Source organism: Andrographis paniculata, unplaced genomic scaffold (genome assembly GCF_009805555.1).
Source record: "Andrographis paniculata isolate CXL003 unplaced genomic scaffold, ASM980555v1 Contig15END, whole genome shotgun sequence".
Taxonomy (NCBI): Eukaryota; Viridiplantae; Streptophyta; class Magnoliopsida; order Lamiales; family Acanthaceae; genus Andrographis; species Andrographis paniculata.
This window is the reverse complement of record NW_026137435.1, coordinates 231,708-247,892: the sequence shown is the minus strand read 5'-3', so window position 1 is coordinate 247,892 and position 16,185 is coordinate 231,708. Positions and strand designations below refer to the sequence as shown.

At 39.1% G+C, this 16,185-nt stretch overlaps 1 protein-coding gene across 3 annotated transcripts; it reads left to right on the top strand.

Annotated features, from left to right (window-relative positions):
• Positions 1-368: 368 nt before the first annotated feature.
• Positions 369-15,459, top strand: LOC127261654 (probable serine/threonine-protein phosphatase 2A regulatory subunit B'' subunit TON2). 3 transcript variants are annotated; one of them, XM_051289953.1, is made up of 18 exons: positions 369-448; positions 527-695; positions 782-873; positions 1,054-1,116; positions 1,625-1,723; positions 2,049-2,207; positions 2,567-2,638; positions 2,715-2,847; positions 2,928-2,992; positions 3,307-3,382; positions 9,139-9,240; positions 9,983-10,175; positions 10,359-10,609; positions 11,789-11,916; positions 12,584-13,103; positions 14,037-14,308; positions 14,431-14,547; positions 15,152-15,459. In XM_051289953.1, the coding sequence occupies exons 2-13, from the start codon at positions 563-565 to the stop codon at positions 10,567-10,569; spliced, it is 1,398 nt and encodes a 465-aa protein (XP_051145910.1). In that variant the 5' UTR covers positions 369-448; positions 527-562; the 3' UTR covers positions 10,570-10,609; positions 11,789-11,916; positions 12,584-13,103; positions 14,037-14,308; positions 14,431-14,547; positions 15,152-15,459. The 3 variants fall into 3 exon arrangements, with proteins under 3 accessions (XP_051145910.1, XP_051145907.1, XP_051145918.1); XM_051289950.1 differs by lacking the exons at positions 369-448; positions 11,789-11,916 and having other exon boundaries at positions 455-695; XM_051289961.1 differs by lacking the exons at positions 369-448; positions 10,359-10,609; positions 11,789-11,916 and having other exon boundaries at positions 455-695.
• The last annotated feature ends 726 nt before the right edge of the window (positions 15,460-16,185 follow it).

The window sequence follows — 16,185 nt, the reverse complement described above, 5'->3', positions numbered from 1 at the left end:
ATATTTTGTATTCAATTGTTTAATTTTTTTTTGAGTGAATATATTATATTATATATATATGTGGGGTATGTTTGTTTGAGAGATTGGATTTAATATACACTATTCATTTCATTTTTTTCTCCAAAAAACATCATATTAAACACCTATTTTTTATTTTTTATATTATACTAAAAATCAATTTTACATTTAAAACATCACATCAAGACCTATTTATATAACATCATACAACTATTTAAATTCAAAATTTTTACTATTCAAATCACAACTCAAAATTCAAACCCTCGAACAAGCACACCCTTAATATATGTATGTAATATTATATTATATATATTTTTGGAATATTTACCATATTTAAAAAAAATATTTTGGATCAACTGACATATTTCATTGGAATTTGAAAGAGCAATTATACAAGCAACCGAAGGCATTAATTTCCCGAAACTGAATGGTAGCGACTGCAGAGAGGCGGTTTGAGCAACACAAATCACCGACTCCAACCCCTAAAATATATTGTGGCTTTTTGCAGGTGAGATCTCGGAAGGAGATTTGGAATTGATCGAAAATGGACAGCGGGTCAAGCGACGGCGAAGCGGCGGCACTCAAGAAGATACCGGCGTCGGCTGCCATGCTTTGGATTCGAAATCTTCGCCGCTTCATCGGATCCGGCACCGGCTTAGGATACGAAGCTATTATTGGTATTTCTAGACGTTTGCTTACCCTAGCTATTTAGGCGGAACAATTGGCGGAGCTGACATTGATGGTTCTTTCTTGCTCCGTGTAGAATCGGAGACCAAGGAGATTTTGCGGGACATTTTTAAGGACATGCAACAGAAGTGCGGGGAAGCTGATTCAATTCCTAGCTTCTACAAACAGGTATGATATATTTACCTTCGTGTTAGGTCTTTTAATTAGTTTTTGTAGTTCTTCTGTTAAGGGTATAATTCACTTTCATATTAGGTTTTTTTTTTTTTTTTTGATCGGAAACTTTCATATTAGGTTTTTCAATTATGCGTTGTTGTTCTTCGGCTAAGCTCATGGATTCTGCTTTTACAGAAACCTGACGATGGTTCCATCAACCATAGGGTTCACAGGCTGGCCAAATATCGTTTTCTCAAGGTACTTGGCTGTGTGAGTGTGTGTTTTTGTTTCTATAGTTGTTTAATTGCTTTTCCTAGTTTGGTTCGTGTCTCATTTCCTGGTAATATAACATCGTTGAATTTCAGGCCCGGATTTAACATAATTATTTCTGTACATTTATCCTTACTGAGATTGCTTCTTGTAGGAATATTTATAGGTTTGTCAAGGTAACGGAGATCTTATTCTTTGTCATTTAGTTTGTTGTATAAGGTGTTGGTATGTAGATCTGATTGTTTTCCTGTCTTCATTGTTTAACAGAGTCGACATCGATCGTGAGTTAGCACTAGCCATTTTCAACGTTGTTCACAAGTTTTGTCGAACTCTAGTGTTACCTTAGGAGTGAGCTGTGGTTCTTAATTTTATTCAATTTATTTTGGGGATGTTTTTCACATTCAAAAAAATATAAATTACGTTGTGGTAATTGTCTTGGGTTTTTGTTGTTTTTATTTTAGATTTGTGATTACATTATTGAGTTTTCTCTTGTCAGAAACAATGTGATCATCTGCTGAATGCTGATGACCTGGATGCAATGTGGGTTCGCCTGAAGGAAAATTGTGTTATCGATGATGCAACTGGTGCTGAAAAGGTATACTGATGTTCATTGAGCAATGTAACTGTTACCATTCATTGACCTTGAATTTGTGTAGTATTTTCCATGCTTGCAATTCATGAATGCCTCTTTGTTTTTGCTCTGCTAGTTAATGCCATTAAATGAAAGTCAAGTTTGCATCAGAATGTTGGCTGGGATTTGGAAAGATAAAAGAGTGTACTATTATTTCTGCAAGATCTTGTTTTGGTAGTTTGTCAACCTGATTGTGCAGTATTTTTTGTATCTTACAATGAATAATATGATGTCTGATTAGTTGGTTGAGTGAAGTTTTGCTGATATTTATTCATCTTTTATTGTTTAGATTAATTATGAAGACTTCTGCCATGTTGCCGCTGTATGCACGGAACAAATAGGCCCCAAATGCCAACGGTATTTTGGTCCATCCAATTTCGTGAAGTTTGAGAAAGATGCATCTGGAAGAATTTCTATTCTCCCCTTTTATCTCTATGTGATGCGCTCGGTATAGTCTGCTGACTCTGCTGCACTGTTTATACTTTCAGAAAATTACTTTTCTCATTATCATTTCATGCTGATTTGTTAGGACAGCTGTTTCCGCCTTTTGCTTTGTATACTACCCATGACTGTGGTCTACCTGTCTATAGAATTATCTAACTTGTGGGAAAAGTGAAACAAAAATTTTAAACTCTTAATGCCTTAGCTTCTTCCCTTAATCTTCAGTTATAAAGCCATTGAAAAAGTAGCAAACAATTAAGAATTTAAGGTCCTTTCTGTTCACAAGAAAAGTGGATTGACAATAGTGGCTGAATGAAATGAAACTTGTTCTGGAATTGCATTCGATATTACTTCATTAAACTCCAGGTTGCACTTACTCAAGCAAGAATTGATATGAGTGAGCTTGATGATGATTCTGATGGCTTTCTTCAACCTCATGTAAGTTATCACTTTTTTTGTGCCATGGATCACTTTTCATAATGGATAGAAATCTGATGATCATCTCATGAAATAGGAATTGGAGGCGTATATAAGGGGACTTATTCCAAAATTGGCTCAGTTGAAGGACATGCCTGTAGATTTTGTTCAAATGTACTGTCGCATAGCTGCACACAAATTCTTTTTCTTCTGTGATCCATATAAACGAGGTTGGCTCTAAGTTTTTATAGTTTTCTGATGCTAATTTATTTGAAGATGGTGGCATGTGAAAATTAGAGGTTAATGGCAGGTAATGCTTGCATAACGAAGGTGTTGCTTAGTAATAGTCTCCAGGAGCTAATGGAACTGCACCAGGTATACTTGATGTTAGTTTATTGGAAAACGATTCAATACATGATAAATGAAATAATAATAATAATAGTAAGATTTAGGCATGCGTTCAATTTTTAAGGCAAGTTTTTTAAAGTTTCAATTTGGCTCCACTGTTCTGTATTGTCAAAATGTGTTCTTCTCATCTACAATGGATTTGATTTTTCAAGTTTCGTATTAGATAACCTTCCTTTTTTTTTTTCTCTTCTGTTGAATTAATATTTTGGATCTCATCAGGCATTCTGTTGCTTCTTGTAACTTCTGAAACATTGATTTGTTTAATTTTTATCTGCACTCAGGAAAGTGAGGAAGAAGCTACTGCTACTGAACAGGGTGAAAATTGGTTCTCTTTGACATCTGCTCAACGTATCTGTGGTAAGTCCTCTGAGGTTATTGCTAGATATGTATAATATGCATGTTTCATTGATGCTGCTATTATTGTAACATATTGGTAAGTGCTGTTCTTTCTTTATAATTTACTGGAGAATAAGTACTAATTCATGATGTTAATTCTTATTTTATTTTTCGTTGTCAATCTTAGAGATCTTCTTTCCCCTCCAGTTTTGAACTGAAAACAATTTCCAGCTATGAGGTCTATTTAAGCGTTTTGACTCTTGTTAGATGTGGGATTAGTTTCGTATCCATTCATTAAATTTTATCCTTGAGATCATGTAATATATGCTTATTCAAATCTAGGTTTAAGTAACTGTTTAAATTTTGGCTATTGATTGATCTTGCTGAACAGAGTCTCTCTCCTATTATGTTGCTGTTAGCACTCAAAGAATCAAACGCAACGCGTTTGCCAAATAGCCATAAGGCTCTGTTTATTTTCTCAATAATCAAAGATGCTCAACAATGTCGTCACCACACTTGAATAACAATTAACCCTAAGCCCAACAATTAGGTCCACAACTAATAAAAACACAACAATAACAAATAATACAATAATAAGGATAAATAACTAAATCACTGCCGGCCTAGCCCGCTCGCAGCGACGCAGTCGGCCGTAGACCAACAACGGCCGTGGCTGCGCCACCCCGACCCCTTGCTCCACATCAACTCCCTCACCCTCGAGAACAACCTTGTCCCCAAGGTTGAACCAAGGAAACTGCAGTTGGAACTCACGCCCGCTCATCTAGCTTGCGTCCTCCTCCGGCTGACCAACTCAACGTACCAACAATTGTTCCACCTTAACACCAACCTCTTCCACGCTCTGCCTTGCCAACACCGCCTCGGGTTCGAACACAGGAACCTCTAGAAACTCCAAGGAATCCGGTAAGCTGGCCTCCACTGCATGGTCACCAATAACTCTCTTAAGCTGCGAAACATGGAAAATTGGATGAATGCGGCTGGTCTCCGGCAGCCCCAACTTGTAGGCAGTAGGGCCAATGCATGCCACCACTTCATATAGCCCAAAGAACTTGGCGGCGAGCTTGTGTTGTTTGCTGGCCAGCGACGTCTGTCGATGGGGACGCGCTTTCAAAAACTCCCGGTTGCCCACCCCATAACTGACATTGCGGCGATGACGGTTGGTCGAACGCACCATTCTCTTCCTCGCACGTTATCAAATTGTCATGTAGACGAGTCAACATCCGATCTCAGCTCTGAAGCATTTTAGCCACCGCCACCGTGCGACACTCACCTGGCAATTTCCTCCGGAGCGTGGGGAATTGCCACCCATACACAACTTCGAATGACGTTAATTTTGCTGCAGTCTGGAACACCATATTGTACGAATATCCCGCTCAGGGCAGCCAGTTCACCCACCTCTTTGGTTGCTCCCCTGTAAAACAACCCAAATAAGTCCTCAAACACCTTGTTAAGCACCTCTGTTTGACCATCCGTTTCAGGATGATACGCAGAACTAAACTTGAGCTGAGTTCCCGACAACTTGAAAAGCTCCTTCCAGAAAACGCTGACAAATAAAGGATCCCGGTCACTGACAATGGACCGTGGAATTCCATGCAAACGGACCACCTCACGCATGAAGGCCTCGGCCACCTACCTTGCCGTGAGATTGTCTTTTAGTGCTATAAAATGACCATACTTGGAGAGGCGATTAACCACTACCATCACCGAGCTATACCCCTGAGACTTCGTCAACGTGGTGATGAAATCCATTGAAACATCCTCCCAAATGAGATCCAGAACCGGTAACGGCTGCAACAACCCGGCCGATGACAGAGCCTTGTATTTCGCCTTCTGGCAGATCAAGTATTTTGCCACGTAGTCCTGTACTGCCCGGAATATGCCTTTCCAATAAACACTCGAAGCGATCCTCTTATACGTCTGCAGAGCTCCAGCATGGCCTCCCAAAGAGGTGTCGTGGAATTCCTGAAATGGTTTTGGAATCTACACCGAGTCAGAGGCCAGCACAATGCGGCTCTTATAGAGCAATTTTCCGTCGACCGCCTCAAACCCTGGTCGAATGCTCGGATCCCGACGGAGATCAGCAACAACGCTCTGAACGAAGCTATCACGTGTCTTGCTCGGATAGCACATCCCCCAACTCACCCCAATCTGTACTACTGAGTGCTAACAAGACGCTTTCATTCCCCTTCCGAGAAAGCGCATCCACCGCCGAGTTGGCCGCACTGGGCTTGTACTCAATAACAAAATCATAGCCCAATAATTTTGCCACCCAATTTTGCTAAGAGGGCGTAACGATCTTCTGTGAGAGGAGTTCTCACCGTAAACTGGCGACCCACCAAATACGGCCTCCAATGCCGCACTGCGAAAACCAACCTCATCATCTCCCTCTCGAATGTTGACCGCGTAAGGGTTTTTTTGGCCAAGGACTTACTGAAGTAAGCGATTATACGCTCCTCCTGCATATGCACGGCGCCAATCCCAGACCCGGAGGTTTCACACTCAAATCACGAACCACTTCCGGAAATCTGGCATCGCCAAAACCGGAGCCATTGTCAAAGCCGATTTTAACGTTTGAAACGCCTCTCTCGGCCGCTTCTGTCCAAGTGAACAGAACAAAAACAGTCTTCTTAAGTCTGTAAGGTCGTGCAATCTGCCCATACCCCTGAACGAACCGGCGATAATAACCGGTAATATCACGGACACTGGAAGGACCAGGCCACTCCACAACCACCCGTATTTTTTCTGGATCCATCTCTACCCCAACCCTGATATCACATGACCTAAATACTCAGAACTTCGAGCAACCAAATGAGCATTTCTTTCGGTTTGCTTTATACATATTATCTTGCAAGACCTATAGGACCTATCTCAAGTGGTCCTTACGCTGCTGCCAAGACCTTCTGTAAACCAAAATGTTATCAAAAGTTACGAGCACAAATTTCCTAAGACAAGGTTGAAAAAGATCATTCATAGCGGATTGAAAGGTTTCCGGTACGTTAGTCAGCCCAAATGGCATAAGCAGGAACTCATAGTGACCACTATGAGTGCTAAACACCGTTTTATAAATATCACGATCCTTTACCCGAATCTAGTGGTATCTGAAACCCAGGTCAATCTTTGAAAATATCACCGCTTCCGACAGCTTATCTAATAACTCAGAAATAGCGGGAATGGGGTACTTATTCAGCACTGTCACCTTATTAAGCTCCCAATAGTCCACACAGAAACGCCAGCTACCATATGTTTTCTTAACTAACAACACCGGGCTGTTGAATGGGTTGGATGATTCTGGTTAGGAGCATGTCCGCAAACATTCGCTCAATCTCATTCTTCTGCACCTGACAATAGCGATATGACCTCACCGATACAAGCCTCAAACCTGGCGCCAACTTGACCCTGTGCTCGGTACCGCGAGTCGGGGACAGCTCCTCTGGATCACCGAAGACCCTCTCAAATTGTGATAAAACCTTTGCGATAGCCTCCCCTGCAGGCTCCGGCACCCCTAGCAGCGGCCCCAATACTACCATAACCAACAACTCCACTTCCTCCATTCGAACCAACGCACGGACCCCAATGGTCCCCTACACAGAGCTGGATCTCCCCTTAAATGCACTCGCCTTCCTTAAAAAACAAATGACATCGTCAATTTGGCCCATTTTGTCTTAATTTCCCCAAGTGTCGCCAACCACGCTACCCCAATGATGTCGTCTACTCCACCTAGCGGAAAAATGTGAAAATCCGCTTTTAACTCGAGACCGGCCATTGAAAACCCGATATTGCGGCATATCCCCGCCGACTCCAAGTGCCGCCCATCGCCCAGCTGAACCCCGAACCGGCTCAACTCATTAGGCTTCAAATCGAGCTCCGCCACCACGAGACTCTAGATGAAATTATGGCTAGTACCATTGTCAACCAACGCCGTAACCCGAAGCCCAAGCATTTCTCCCACGAAGCTTAAGTTTCAGAGCCCGGTGAGCCACGTCATCGAGTACATTGGCAACACGGCCTCCTCATTCTCCCCATTTTTCGGCAAGACTACGGCTGCTCCCTCTTCTTGCCGATTAGGATCACCATGAAACTCAAAACAGTGTAGATCTAACGCCTCGTCCTTCTCTGCTATCAATACATTCAGTTGCCGCATGGGGCATTGATGCCCTGACATATACGTTTTTTTACAGCGAAAGCATAAACTTTTCGTTTGAAGTTCCGCCGTCTCTTGAGAAGGCATGCGGGAGAAATATCGAGCGGCCGACTGCAGCCCGGAGAACGACCGTGCTGGTTGAATTCGCTGCGGGGGTCTTAGGCCAGAAGACCCCGTGAACCCCACCGACTGAGGCATGCTAGGCCTCGGTCCCGAGGAAAAACTCTACCCTGATGTAGGCCGGCCGTAGGAAGCAGGCTGCGTGAACGTACTACTGTTAGCCCTCCAACCTCGGTCCCTACCCACAATTGCCAAATTTGACTCCACATCTCTTGTTAGGTCCATCGCCTTCTCCAAATCTTGCGGCCGCATGAATGGAGAGAACCTCAAATCTCTTCTGACTACACCTTTATAAAGTATCCCAAATAATATTCATCACTCAAACCCGGAACCTGATTGGCCAACTGAACAAACAAGTTGGAGTATTCCTCCACCATGCCTGTTTGCGCAACCGCCCCTAACCTCTCGAAGGGGCTTCCCTTAAAATGAGCATCAAATCGGTTTGTCGGAGCCCGAGAAAATTCCACCCGTCATATTCAGCTTTATGGATCGAATCCACGAAAACTAGTATAGTGCCAATTCCTCCATCGCCACCATTGCAGCGGCCAATTTCAACTGCTCGGCTGTATGGTGCAACTCGAACTGCTGGTTGGCCCTCGCTAACCAACTGATTGGATCTGCCTCGTCAAAGGAGGGCAGCGATGGTGGTGTCAGATCCCTCTTCTTCAGCCCTAATCTCACACCCCGCCTCGGTCAAGGCCGAGTCTACCACATCATCGCCCACCTACTGTCGCGGGGTGGAAGTGACGGAAGCCGTTAGTCTGGCCAAGGTACAAGCGATCTCCTTCAGCTGCTCGGTTACCCTTGCCTGATCCTTCGCCATAGTCTTCGTCTCTGCCTCATCTCCGCCGGTCTATTCTCCAAATCCTCAAATCTTTGTTCATTGCGTGTGTTCGTCATCCCGGGTGAGTGTTCCACGCTTACCGCACCAATTGTTAGCACTCAAAGAATTAAAGGCAACACGTTTGCCAAATAGCCGGAAGGCTCCTATTTATTTTCTCAATAATCAAATATGCTAATGTCTTCACCACACACTTAAATAACGATTAACCCTAAGCTTAACAATTAGGCCCATAACTAATAAAACACGACAATAACAAATAATAAATAATAAGGATAAATAACTAAACCACTGCCGGCCCATCCCGTTCGCCGCGACGCCATCGGCTGTAGACCAACAACGGCCGTGGCTTCGCCACCCCGATGCTCCAAATCAGTTGCATGCCTTCTTTTTGCATTCTAAGAAAGTTAATTTGATTCTGTACTTGATTCATTTGTATATTTGGATAATCTCAATGGTTATATTTCAACAATTCTTCTACCTCTTTTCATATATCTCATTCATAAGTATATAATTCTCATACTTCTGGCAAATGTGTGCAATTGTTAGAATGGGGACCATATCTAATTTGTGCGTTTTATTCTCTTGTGCTTCTGGAAGTGTAGAAGTGTTTTTGATGTCTGAAATGCCTGTCTTTGTAAACTTATGTTTCTTCAGATATGTTCCTAGCTCTTGATAAAGATATGAATGGAACATTAAGCAAACAGGAGCTTCGAGATTATGCAGATGGAACATTGACTGATATCTTCATTGAGAGAGGTTAAAACTGAAATCCCTCCTTCGACTATCTTCTAACTTTTATTTATTTATTTGATATTTTTTGCCCCCTGGACTACTGTTCGAATGTGCCTCAGTGACACTTTATGAGCATCCTTCTGCTCATCCTTTTATCTTTGTTTCAGCTCCTACATATCAATTTCACAATAGCCATTTCATATGCGCACTCGCCCATAATCCTACATATAGTGATCTTTACTATTGTTTATATAAAAAATTGTGCATTTGTGTAGCTCCTCTGTTATGTTTCCAAATAAAACTTCATATCTGAAATTAGGCACTCACAGAATGAGTAAGTAGTGACACCTAGTTATGCTCTTAGTTCTAGTTCTGGTTGGAATTTTGGAATCAAGAACTAAATTGAAAACAGTTTTTAGAAACACAAATATTGGGATTGGAGTCATGGAAAAGCTATGGGAATGGTTTCAATTTTTATTGATAAAACCAAGGTTGTAGTCACTGGTGTGGTCTGTTTGTGAACTTATGAGATTATTACTGATTATTTGTTGCTTAACAGACTATTCTGACATGTTATTAGAGCAGTGTCTTCTGATGTTCAAATTCTTTCCATCAACCCAAATATAGTCATAGACGTTTATACTTTAGCGAAATGTTATTTTATGGGCTCCAATTCATGTCTTGTTATGCCCACTGGAAATTTTGTATACACAAGAGCTGTTAACTGTGCTGTCTCTCAATAACACACTTTATTGTACTTGCACAGTGTTTGATGAGAACGTACCACATGGGACAAGTGGTGGTGGAAACACTGGGGAGATGGATTTCGAGAATTTTCTCGACTTTGTTTTAGCTTTAGAAAACAAAGACACTCCAGAAGGATTGACATACTTATCTAGGTGTCTTGATCTTCAGGGAAGGGGATTTGTCACAACTGCTGATATCCACACACTCTTCAGGTTCAGATAAATCAAACTCTCTCCTAAATCCTTAAAATTATTTTTGTTTGTATGCATTTTATAAATAATCAAAGAACATTGCTGCAACTCCTAGTGCTCAATGAAGATCTAATCTGGTGGGTGTGTCCAATAATGTGTGTTCTTATGAAACATTTCATTACATACAATCCCACAATGAAACAGGGACGTACAAAAGAAATGGATTGAGGGTGGGAACTATGAGCTGTGTGTCGAGGATGTACGCAATAAAATCTGGGATATGGTGAAACCTGCCGATCCACTGAAAATAACTCTTGCGGATATGCTTGCGTGCAAACAGGGGGGCACAGTTGTGAGCATGCTTGTAGATGTGCAAGGTTTCTGGGCTCATGATAACCGAGAGAACCTTCTTTAGGAAGAGGAAGAGCCACCAGAAGAGGAACAACAAGTTTAAGGTTTCTTTGTATCCTGTAATAATTGTGTCTGAGAATTTATTAGCTAACTATGTTATCATCATGCATAACGGAATTCAAAATAGCAGTAGGAAAAACTGGTGAAGGATGTTGGATAACTTCTAAAGAATGAATGCTCTGCCGTTAACTGAGTAGAACCTTGTGACAATTTGTGTTATTTAGTTAGTTTTGATGTAGTATGGGAGCATGTTGGTTTTAGTTTTGTTTGGGAGTATGCATTCATTCCTTGACACGTAAGGGAACATAATGAGGCAGACATAGATATTGCTACAGAAGAAACTGGTAAGGGATCTTTAGAAACAAATGATTTGACACTAGATGAAAATGCTTCTGAACCTGTAGATAAGTCATGGTGTATCCAGAGATCCTTCCCATGGAAACATGAGTGATATAAATTATTCATTAGGTACTGAAAATGCATTGAGCAATGTGTACAATCTTGAAAAAAGTGATGGTATCGTTGTAGGCCATAATAAATAGATCTTTTGAGCGAGAGCTTTAATGATATCTGGTCATTTGTTTCCAAGTTTGATGCACCTGCCCCTCGAAATGTATCAAGCAAAGTAGTCTTATTGTTTTGCTTGATGGTGGAGGTTCCATGTTTGTCAATAAGGTTTCTCTCCTCTTTTGTCCAAAAAAGGCTTTCCAAGTAGCACCAAACCTTCTTATGACCTCTGGTGGCATTATTGACCGCCTCAGTATGTTTTCTTTCTTGATGCCGCAGTTATGTTTTTTCTCTTTTTCCCCTTACACATATATATGTGTGTGTGGCTTTTTTATTGGCATGCTAGAATTTGGTCCATTTTTACTTCTAGAATGAACAGTACTGCTACCTAGATTGCTGTCACAAATAAAATTGTTCTAAAATTTTTGTACTTACCTATTTTACTTGATAATATAAACCACACACATAATGCAAATTATATAACCATCTTGAGCTATTTACTGAAATTCTTGAATGATAAAAGACCATGTTATGCTTAATAATTGATGTAGCCCTTGCTCCATTATGGCCAAATCTGTTTTAAATTTTTAGTTGCATTGCGGCATTATTACTCTTAAGAAGTTTGTGTTATACTAAAATGCGTATCTGTGATGTTCTTTGCGAGAAGGTTTGTACTTCCTTAATTGAGTACCTGAGTGATCTTTATGGTGTTTCAGATAAACTAGTCTTCAGCCAATAATGGACTGAACTTCCATGATTCAAGCCATTGTTATGTGCACTTCCAGATTTTGTTCATCGATCTCTTCCATATGCATCAACAACTTTGCAAAGCTGAGCGCTAAAGGTGCTTAGTTGTGTCCTGCTACTAACATTACCTATTGTGATTTGATGAATTCAGATTAAACCAGCCTTTTTCTTGTCTCTATCACTCATCTCTCCTACGACCTATTCTTTCTTCTCTATTTTCCTTTTGTATGCCATCCATATGTTTTTGGGCTTGGGATGAGTGGTGGGAGAGACATGAAAGATATGTGTGATCAGCGAAGATAATTAGAGAGGCTTATATATTAGTTAAATAGAAGGGGTAACTCAGGACTCTCCCACAAAGAAAGTTAATGTTGGGATCAATTGAATTCCAAGCAATTGTGTGGTATTTGTCATTTCCTTATTTTCTTCTACATTTTTGGACTCTGTTCTTTTCATTGTTTTCTTCTTAAGTTGGTTATCATGAACACATGGCATAACATATGTTTACAAGGCTTCGCCTAAAAGCCATCTAACTTTTGCCACACCTGCTCTCTGTCTCTGTGACTGTTGATTGTAAATATTTAGTATTTGATTCTACAATTTCATTGTTTAGAAAGTTTTCAATTTGAGGAACCACACAGTCACACTGATCTTTTATGGGTATGTGGAAGTGACAAAAAAGTTGTAAAGTATAAAATGATTTTCCATACTCCTTTCTACAAATTCTTTTATGAGTTCTTATGTTTCTATTTATTTGATTTCAGGATCTTCTGATCTTGGCATGTATTCATCCAGAAAATAGAAGTAGCCTGACAAGCATGCATAGGGATGACAATGGGTCGCGTTTGCAAGGACCCAAGACCCAATCTGAATATTTTCTAATATCCAAGACCCGATCAGACCCAAACTTGTTTGGACCCAACGCTACCTGGATCCTATCCGATGAAGACCTGCAAGACACAATAAAGGCCCGAGGACCAAGGGTATGGAAAAAATTTATATATAAAAAATAGCAATGTTGCTTTGGTAGCAGGCAGTGGCGGCGTAGCAGGCAGCAGCGCTGGCAGTGAAAATGATATAAAAACCGTGATCTGACCTCACCCGATTGTTTTTCTACTGTACCCGACCCAAACCGGACGCAATACTCAAATAGTTGGACCCGATCTCAATTAAATGAATTGGTTTTGGGTTGTGTATTGGGTCAATCTGGACCCATTGCCCTCCCTAAGCATGAAGAATGGCTTGAATGGAGCTAAAAAGGCCAATTTGTGAAGCTTGAAAGAGGTAGAGGACTTCCTCCACAAACTTTTACACATTATATTAGAGTACTCAATGCTCCAAAAAGATGGTTGGAAGGTAAAAATCTTTGGCATTTATTACCTTTATACTTTTACTATTGCTTGGGATTTAATTCTTCATAAATAGAAAAAAAAAAAAAAGAAAAAAAAGGGAATTTTAAGGATCAATAAGGTAGTCTATTAGCAAAAGAAAATGGATTGATATGCAACTATATCGTTAATGTGTGTGATAAGTTACTATTGCTTGGCATTTAATTCTTCATAAATAGAAAAAAAAAAGAAAAGGAATTTAAAGGATCAATAAGGTAGTCTGTTAGCAAAAGAAATGGATTGATATGCAACTATAGCGCTAGTGTGTGTGATAAGAATAATCATATGATTTATCTCTGATGATGATACCAAGCAATTAAATCTATCTTTATTCATAGATCAAATTGGAAGTATATATTCACTTGACATTTGCATAATGTTTGTTTGTTTGTTTTTTTAGTTTTAAAATTCTTCTACCAATGAGCGAGTTTTTGGAGTCTATTAAGGTTGACACTGTGATAGGGGGATTTACGAACTCTGTTCGACTTTGGACCATGGAATTTTTTCAGCAAGTTTCCACTTATAGCAATATGTAGCCTAAGCGTCTTCTTTGAGTAAGTGCTGTAATAGTATAATGCTAAGATAATTATTAAATTGAATTAGAGTTGGAGTTGGACCACAATACGCAATCTAAATTTGAACTCCTGACAGATGTTCACTAAATAGAAACATCTGCATATCTTGTGAAGGATTTGCTTGGTAATATTAAGTACTCGTATGTTCATGACAGAGAAACTTGCTGAAATATTGCATTCATACCACATTGATGTTGCTATATTTAAAATCAGAACATAGACTATATTTTTTATTTTATTTTATATTTTTTAAGCTCCAAGGGTTACAAAAGGATCCAGGGTAGGAGGGGGAGCCGTGGAGGCAAAACTCTTCAATCTGACATAAAGGAGGGAGTACATCTACTAGGGAAAAAAATAAGATCCTTATTTTTATCTAAATTGTCAGCATTCTTATCAATAACATTTTTACATGTTAAATACAATTAACAATCAGTTTGTCAAAACTCGTAGGAGGAAATGAGAGATTGAGAGGGGAGAAAACACAGGAGATCTCGATAGAAGCTCTCTATGCTTAGCAAGGAAATCTGTAAGATTATTTCCACTTCTTGGAATGTGACGGAAGACAATATTAGTATTCTTGGAGATAAGAACTCCTTTTGGTTTGCCTTCTACTGTTTGTCCTTATTTATTGAGTTTGTTTTAACCTAGCCTTTTCGGTTAGGCTGCCCTTTAGGTACAGTGCATGAGGAAACATCAGCTCCTATCTCATCTGTTATTCCATCATCCACATTCCACAGATACTGGAGACTGGAGGACTCTCTTAATGTACATTTCTTTATTTTCATTCTTGTATCTGGTTTGGTTTATGGTAAGGTACTACATAGTTTATTTTTCATCGCGTTACATCTGCTTAAGTTTTTGTTTCATAGGTTTATTTGTTGTGTTCATTAGTTTAGCTAAGGTTAATTAGTGTTAATTCGATAGTTAGCATTGTTCATCTTTGATTGTGAGTATGTTTTAGCTGGAGCTAAGCTTAGTATTAATTCCAGTTTTAGCATAGGCTCGTGGGTGATTATGTGTTCTTTTTGTGGTTTTTGTTTTCAATTTTGATGCTCTGCTTTAGGTCTGTATCTGGCGCATGCTGAATTTTTAGTTTAGTTTTCAGTTGTCTGATGTTTTGTTGTTTTATCATGTCTTTTTTGCTGCTTAGCTTTTGTACTTGGTTTAGTTTTGTTTCATACTTTCATCTTAGCCTGCTTAGTTATGATTAGCTTTACCTTTGTGTTAGCTAATCTTACTTTTAAGTTTATGTTGTAATAGTGTTTTAGCTCCAATTTTATTTGCATTAGTTTAGTTCCAGCTTTTGTTTGTAGTGTTGATCTATTCATTTTTGTTTGATTGCTTATTCTTTCTTGTTGTTTTTCCAAAGGTTGATTCCATGTGGTTCATTGCTGGTCTCCATTGATTCGTAGTAAGTGTGAGGAGGAAGATGCGGGAAGTTTGAATTTCGAAGCAACAAAAAAACTAGAGTAGTTGATTCACTTCGTTGTTATTAATGTGTGTTTTCGAACCGTTTCTTGTTTTATTGTTGCTTATTTAAGCTAATTCGTATGGTTGTGTTGTGAGTATGTGTTCTTTTTGTGTAATTTTTATTTTGAATTTTGTTTTTCTGCTTTAGCTCTGCTGCAAACTGAGTTTTTAGGTTTTAGTTATGTCATTATGCTTTGTTGCTGCTTAGCCTTCGTATTCGGTTTAATTTTGTTTCACCTTAGGCTGTTTGTTTTAATTGGTTTTACCTTGTATTATCCAGTCTCAGATTTTTAGGCTTGTGCCATTGTGTATTAACTCAAATTTTATTTGCCTTAATTTAGTTCCAGCTTTTGTTTTTAGTGTTAATCTGTTCATTTTTTGTTTGATAATTCTTTTTTGAATGAAATTGTGATTGATGCGAACGCGAATTAACTTATGTCTTGGGGTTTTAATTTGGATCGGGCTTAGATTTATGTGGGTTTTATTGGTTGCATTCGATTCTTTTGATTTGGGGTTGAGATATGTGTCTTGCTACTTAGGAATAGGTTGTATTGAATTTTGTTTTGGATGATTAAATTGATGTTGCTAATGTTAGTAGACAATGGTTTAGAGAAATATATAAATAATTTTGAGATTGTTCGTTTTGATTTATATATAGTTAGGTTTGGGGGTTTGTAATTTGAGGTATTTTTAGGTTAGAAAAGGTATGCATGCTCATAGTATAAAATTAATATTATGTGTTGAATTATTGATTTTTTTTACTTCTAAAATATATTATATATATATATACACTGTGTGATTATGTTTATATATTGTGTTTCTTTTGTAATATTGAGTTTATCAAGTCATATTTGTAGTTCTTGATTTCATTATTAATTATATGTTACTTTGAAATTTCTGCAAATTATAATATGATATTAGAGTTTGTTTTAT